Source organism: Sprattus sprattus (assembly GCF_963457725.1).
Source record: "Sprattus sprattus genome assembly, chromosome: 5".
In the NCBI taxonomy this organism is placed as follows: Eukaryota; Metazoa; Chordata; class Actinopteri; order Clupeiformes; family Clupeidae; genus Sprattus; species Sprattus sprattus.
In genome coordinates this window covers 32,237,534-32,245,033 of record NC_137924.1, presented here as the reverse complement: position 1 = coordinate 32,245,033, position 7,500 = coordinate 32,237,534, and the positions used below count along the sequence as shown (strand labels likewise).

Below are 7,500 nucleotides of genomic sequence, written 5' to 3'. Positions count from 1 at the left end.
CAGACAATTTGACCGGTGAGCTCTTCGTTCTGTTGCAGCATCTTTGAAGGCCTATGGAAAGCTCGATATGTTAAAGCTAGACACTTGGTCACCTTCCTATGTATGCATTGTATTGGAATCATGCAGACATTACATTTATAGCACAGATCAGTAAAGAAGCATTCATATTTATTTTATTTCATCATTCTTAGTTTGGCTAGTTATTCTGCCTCCCTGCCCGCACGTCCGTGATGTGCCATGGATGTTAATTTAAAAAGTAATCATTACGGAAAACCCTCAATGCGTAGTGACTGAGATTGCTACAATATGCTTTTCCTCAAACCCTCGGAAAAAAAGACTAAGTTTGTTGGCTGTCTCACACTGTGATAAACCTGTTAAAGTGACACAATCGTAATCAGACAGTGTTAGGACAGTAGGTAGCGATCTCGTTTAGTAATAGGAAGGTTTACGGTTCAATTCCCATGCCCGTAATCGCGTGTGTCTGTGTATGTGTCTATGCATATCATATGAAATGTGTAAAATAAATGAACTTGAACTTGTGTGTGTGTGCGCCCTGTAAGCAAAATGACGGCTCCGCGATCTATTATTATTTTATTTTCTTCATTTAGCTCAGCAAAAACGGTCGTGCCTGCTACGTCCGCGGTGCATCCTTGAATAACGTACCCAGGACGTCTAAAACACGTTTCCCAGATGTCACCACAATGCCCTCAGGACGTTCTTGCAACTTCCTGCAGAACGTCCCCAGGACCTATAGAAACACGTTCCCCAGACGTAACCACAATGCCCTCGGGAGGTGCTTGCAACGTCCTGCATAACGTCCCCATGACCTATAGAAAACGTTTCCCAGTTGTCACCGCAACGTCCTCGGGACGGTCTTGGAACGTCGTGCAAAACGTCCTAAAGTTGTCACGGGAACCATACACATTTACGTTTTTAGAACGTTCAGAGAGACCATTACAGGACGTCTAGGGGACGTCATTTTGCTTACAGGGACTTCTGTCTGTGTGCCACTCTGGTCTGTGTGCCACTCTGGTCTGTGTGCCACTCTGGTCTGTGCAGTGCTGCACTGGTGGATGAAAGAGCAGCCCTGGGCCCTATTGCTGCCTTATCTTCTGAACAGAACCAGAGAGAGAAAGAACCGCTACGGCTGATGGAGAGGGGGAGAGAAACAGGGAGAAAGAGAGAGAGGCTACGGCTGATGGAGAGGGGGAGAGAGAGAGAGAGAGGCTATGGCTGATGGAGAGGGGGAGAGAAACAGGGAGAGAGAGAGAGAGAGAGAGAGGCTACGACTGAGGGAGATGGGGAGAGAAACAGACAGGGAGAGAGACAGAGAGGGAGAGATAGAGGCTGAGAAAGATGGGAAGAGAAAGTTACAGGCTGAAAAAGAGAGAGGGTAAGAAGGATGAGGAAAGACAGAGAGAGCAGGAAGAAGGAGAAGAAGCGACAGAGGGAGGTTGGGAGATGGAGAAGGGGGAATATCAGCCATGTTAACCTTTATCAGTGGAGTAAAAATAGGGCGTGAATAATGCTGCAATGGGATTTAATCCTTGTCTGGCGACAAGCGAAGGGAGACACACACTCACACACACACACACACACACACACACACACACACTCACACACACACACACACACACACACACACACACATTTACATGCAGATGAACATGCACACACATGCACGCACACTTACATGCACATTCACACGTGCTGACACGCAGACACAAATACAGACACAGACACAAAACATTAACAAACACACACACATGCAAATAAAAACATCCACTTTCTCTCTGCCTCTCTCTCTTTCTCTCTGTCTCTCTCTCTCTCTCTTTGTCACTTTGTCTATCTCTGCCTCTGTCTCTTTCTCCCCTCCTCTCTATGGGGTTTAATACTGTTCCAGCCGTGAGCAATCCGCTCTGTTCCACATTCCTCCCCCCACCAGACGCCCCCCCCCCCCCCATCTCTACAAAGAGGGGTTAATACTCCAACATCCTCTAATACCACTGTACCAGTCACACACTCCTCGTTTAACCCTTTACCACGCCTGCATGGGCATGGCATGCACACACACACACACTTGAACACACACTTGAACACACTCACTTGTACACGCACACTTGCACACACACACTTGCACACACACACACGAAAGCAGGCATGTATAAACACACACTCACACACACACACACACACACAGAGAGAGAGAGAAATCAGAAACAGTGAGAGCACACACACACACACACACACACACACACACACACACACACTCACACTCACATTAAAGACACAGATCAAGGAATTCACACATGCGCACTTCCTCTAAATTGCACACAAAGACATGAAAAAGCATATTCCCTTTTCATTTTTTCATATAGTGATAATATGACTCCCAGTCTACACGACTTTACCAAGGAAAAACGTCACTGTCTGTCTTACAAACACACACACACACACACACACACACACACACACACACACACGCACACACACGCACACGAACACACACACACACACACACACACACACACACACACACAAACATACACACACAAACACACACACATGTATACAGTACATGTACACATGTTTTCTGGCCCCACCCCCACTACTTTTAACCCAGACAGAACATGTGGAAATCTCTCTGTCAGACACACACACACACACACACACACACACACACACACACACACACACACACACACACACACATAATCACACACACAGACACACACACACATGTCTGGCACAGACTGTCTCCATGTGTGGCAGATGTTAGGTTGCATGCTGGTGGTGGCCTCCTGTAGTGGGCTATTACCTCTGTCCTCATCACACACAGCTATTACCAGCCTTTACCACACACACACACACACACACACACACACACACACACACTCACACAGACACACAGACACACAGACACACAGACACACACACACACACACACACACACACACACACACACACACACATACACACACACACACACACATGCATGAACCCATACAGCTGTTTTTGTATGTGTGTGCAGGCCAGATGTGAATATGAAGCCCAGACACATGCGATAAGACCCATGCTGTTTATTAATGAACCTCATCGTACTCATGTATCAGTCTAAAGGCATTGCTGATCGCGCTGTTCAGCATTAACTCAGTCACACGCAAACACACACACACACACACACACACACACACACCCACACACACACACACACACACACCGTTTATTAATGAACCTCATCGTACACATGTATCAGTCTAACAGCATTGCTGATCCCCCTGTTCAGCATTAACTCAGACACACGCACTCACACACACACACACACACACACACACACACACACACACACACACACACACACACACACACACACACACACACACACACACACACACACAGGTTATTAATCAACTCCAATACACATGTCTATCAGACGTATTAACTCAGTCACCATGAGCTCTTAATGTGGGAGTCTGGGGATTAAGGGAATGTACAAAACATGCAATATACACACGCAAGACAACGCAGAGCCCGCTACACACAACACAGAACTCTCCACCCACAACACAATATCCCGAACACCCAACCCGTTAAACAGTTCTAGCAGCATACAACATAAGACACCTGTTTAAGCGAGGGAGAGAAGAGAGGGATAGAAGAACACTCCGGAAAGAGAGGGAGAGAAGAGAGGATAGAAGAACACTCCGGAAAGAGAGGGAGAGAACAGAGGGATAGAAGAACACGCCAGAAAAAGTGGGGGGAAAGACTGAAGCAGATGGAGAGAAGGAGAGAGTAAGGTGTCGATCTGTTTATCTGTCTTAGAGTAAGAGAAAGATACAGATAAAATGTGGTGGAGATAGAGAAAGAATAGAGAGAAAAAGAAGATACGAGGGAGAGAAAGAGAGAGAGAGTATGACATTATAAGAAATAAGGAGGGAGAGAAACAGACTGGAGAAGAGAGAGAGAAACATAGAGTGGAGGACAGAGGGAGAAACAGAGAGTGGAGGAGAGAGGGAGAAACAGAGAGTGGAGGAGAGAGAGAGAGTGGAGGAAAGAGGGAGAAACAGAGAGTGGAGGAGATAGGGAGAAACAGAGAGTGGAGGAGAGAGAGAGAGTGGAGGAAAGAGGGAGAAACAAGAGTGGAGGAGAGAGGGAGAAACAGAGAGTGGAGGAGAGAGGGAGAAACAAGAGTGGAGGAGAGAGGGAGAAACAGAGAGTGGAGGAGAGAGGGAGAAACAAGAGTGGAGGAGAGAGGGAGAAACAGAGAGTGGAGGAGAGAGGGAGAAACAAGAGTGGAGGAGAGAGGGAGAAAGCGAGTTCTCTGTGCCATTTCTTCAAGGGTTATGTATTTCTTCACTCCTCCTTCCTCTCAAAAAGAGAGAAAAATCAATGGCGTGATCGATGGAGGTTTATTCCTTCTCTCGACCCCCGAGTCAAAGCAGCCAGCAGCACACAGGATGAATTCATTACACACACACACACACACACACACACACACACACACACACACACACACACACACACACACACACACACACACACACACACACACACACACACACACACACACACACACACACAAACACACACACACTTAAAGCCAGGCACACTGCTGCCCTACAGCCCACACACACACACACACATATAGACACACATACGAATGCCCACTCAGAACATACGAATGGGTGCCATTAAGGCAACACACTCACACACACACTCACACATACGCACACACAAACACACTCCTAAATGTATATAGTATACATATGTCATTCATACTCCCACACATGAACACATGAACACATGAACACATGACATTACCCTCCGGCCTTTGCGAGGAATCCTTAGTCACACACATTTGTGAAAAGATTACACACACACACACAAACACACACATACACACACACACATACTGTTAAGGAGGAAGGGAAACAAAAGACGAGAATAATGATAGATAGACTCTAGACTGAGGATGAGGATGAGGCGAGAGGAGGAAGAGAACAATTTAAGCCTTCATCTACGGCAACTGCCAGGAGACAGAAAGCACCGCGCCTTTTTCCTGAACCACAAATCTCCTCTCATGTCGTCTTACATACAGCAGACAGATGAAGCCAGGGCTTAGCTGGCCCTCTGAGACAGGCACACACACACACACACACACACACGCACACACACACACACACACACACACACGTCTATCCCAGGCTTATGTGTATTAAAGCGTCAGACTGTGCAGGATTGTTTCCTGACTCACTGGGAACTCATCAGTCTGCAGAGAGACCTGCGGGACACGACTGGGACCAGTGGGAATAGAGAGAGGGACGGAGGGACGGAGGGAGAGATAAAGAGGGAGGGAGGGAGGGAGAGAGAGAGATTTAACAGTCTTTTATTAAACAAGAGAGAGAGCGAGGTGGGGGAAAGGAGGGAGAGAGGGGAGGAAGAAGGAAAGAGATGGATAGAGAGAGGAAAGGAGGAGGGAGGGAGAGGTTAGGAAGGGAGATCCAGAGATCATGCTCATACAACTCTATGAATACTAAAGAGGGGAGAGATGGATAGCACACAGGAAACGAGAGGGGTGGAGAAACAAAGAGAAAGGAGGAACACATAGAGATAAGAGAGATGGTAAGAAGTAAAGAAAAAAGGTGGAAAGGTGGGAAAGACAAAGATATCAGAGATTCAAGAGGCAGTTTACTGGCTCAGAAGATCAGGCACCAAAGCCACATTACACTGGGGTCCTGTCTGATGTCCTGGGGCTGTTGGGCAGAACACACTGACCCTAGACCAGCTAATACATAATGTCAGCATCTCTGTGTGTACTTCAGGTGGAGTTTGCACTGATTTCACAGTTCTTTCTTTTCTCTGTGTGTGTGTGTGTGTGTGTGTGTGTGTGTGTGTGTGTGTGTGTGTGTGTGTGTGTGTGTGTGTGTGTGTGTATGTGTGTGTGTGTGGGGGTATGTCTGCAGTGGGCCCTCTGATTGGTCGTCACTGTGGCACTAAGATCCCCCCTGAGGTGCAGTCGTCCACGGGCATCCTGTCTCTGTCCTTCCACACGGACATGGCCGTGGCCAAAGATGGCTTCTCCGCCCGATACAACATGACCTACAAGGAAGTCAGCGACAGTGAGTAACACACCAGCCCTCATGAGCCCCAGACAGAGGGGGGAGATTTGTTTCTGTCTGTTTGTGTGTTTGTCTTTCTATGTGTGTTTGTCTTTCTATGTGTGTTTGGATCAATCTGTCTCTGTGTTTGTGTGTGTGTGTGTGTGTAGCTGTTTGTATATTCAGCTATCTTTTTGTGACCTGCTTGTTCTTCCTTGTGACTCTCTCTCTCTCGCTTTCTCTTTCTGTCCTTACCAATATCTATTTTCCTGTCTTTGTCTGCCTGTCTTTCTGTTTGTCTAACTGATTGTCGGTCTGTCTGTTTCATTGTCTGTCTGTCATTCGGTTTTTCTGTCATTCTGTCTGTCTGTCTGTCTGTCTGTCTGTCTGTCTGTCTGTCTGTCTGTCTGTCTGTCTGTCTGTCTCTCTATCTCTCTCTATCTCTCCCTCTCTCTGTCTAACCTCTCTGTGTGTGTCCTCTCTCTCAGACTTCCACTGTAGTAATGCCCTGGGCATGAAGTCTGGCCGTATCTCAGACGACCAGATCAGCGCCTCCTCTGTCTTCTACGACGGCCGCTGGAACGCCCAGCAGGCACGCCTCCACAATGAGGACCACGGTTGGACGCCCAGCACCGACAGCCAGAAGGAGTACATCCAGGTGAGCCCCCCTTCACCTTTAACACACACTAACACACACACACACACACACACACACACACACACACACACACACACACACACACACACACACGCCCAGCACCGAAAGCAAGAAGGAGTACATCCAGGTGAGCCCCCCTTCACCTTTCACCTTTCACCTTACACCTCTCATCTCTCATCTCTCTGGATCACCAGAAATAGGCCCGATACTCATCAGGGAGGCATTGTTTGAAAGCGTTGTTAAGCAACCACAATGAAAAGCGAGATAGAGAGAGAGCATTCAATATGATAGTCTCTCGTTCATTTAATACTGATAGTTATTTAGCGATGCTTCAGGAATCATACAGTCATTTTCCAGAGTCAGCTGTGTGGTCTTGGAACTAGACCTGGGCATCCACATCCCCCAAAGCTAAGTAAATAAAGTTTCAGTAAACTAAAAGTCTCCCTGAAGAACCCTTGTCCTCAGAGAACCCTGGGGTGGATCCGTTCCCAGAGGTCTGCTAGCTAAAGGGTAGTTCAGGGTCAGGGTAAGCCAGCAGAACTCAGGCGTTCTACAAAGAAGCCGCTCAGTAGAAGCTTCAGGGTTTTTAGACTGGAAAGAAGCCAAAGTAACTTTCTAAAAGTCCTGTCTTTGCCGTAGGGAGATTTATCAATAAATCGGACTCTTAATCTTTAACGTTCACTCCAACACTACCCACAAACCGAGAAAAACCTAAATGTAACCCTAAAAATCACGGAGGGGGAA

General features: G+C 47.3%; 1 protein-coding gene across 2 annotated transcripts in view; it reads left to right on the top strand.

The window, feature by feature from the left end:
* The window catches only part of nrp2b (neuropilin 2b), a 112,037-nt gene that overhangs the window by 46,535 nt on the left and 58,002 nt on the right, over positions 1 to 7,500 (top strand). For both annotated transcript variants that reach the window (XM_080839205.1, XM_080839206.1), the window contains exons 5-6: positions 5,964 to 6,119; positions 6,587 to 6,756. In XM_080839205.1, the coding sequence (XP_080695331.1) occupies positions 5,964 to 6,119; positions 6,587 to 6,756 (326 nt within the window). The remainder of the gene's footprint in view (positions 1 to 5,963; positions 6,120 to 6,586; positions 6,757 to 7,500) is intronic.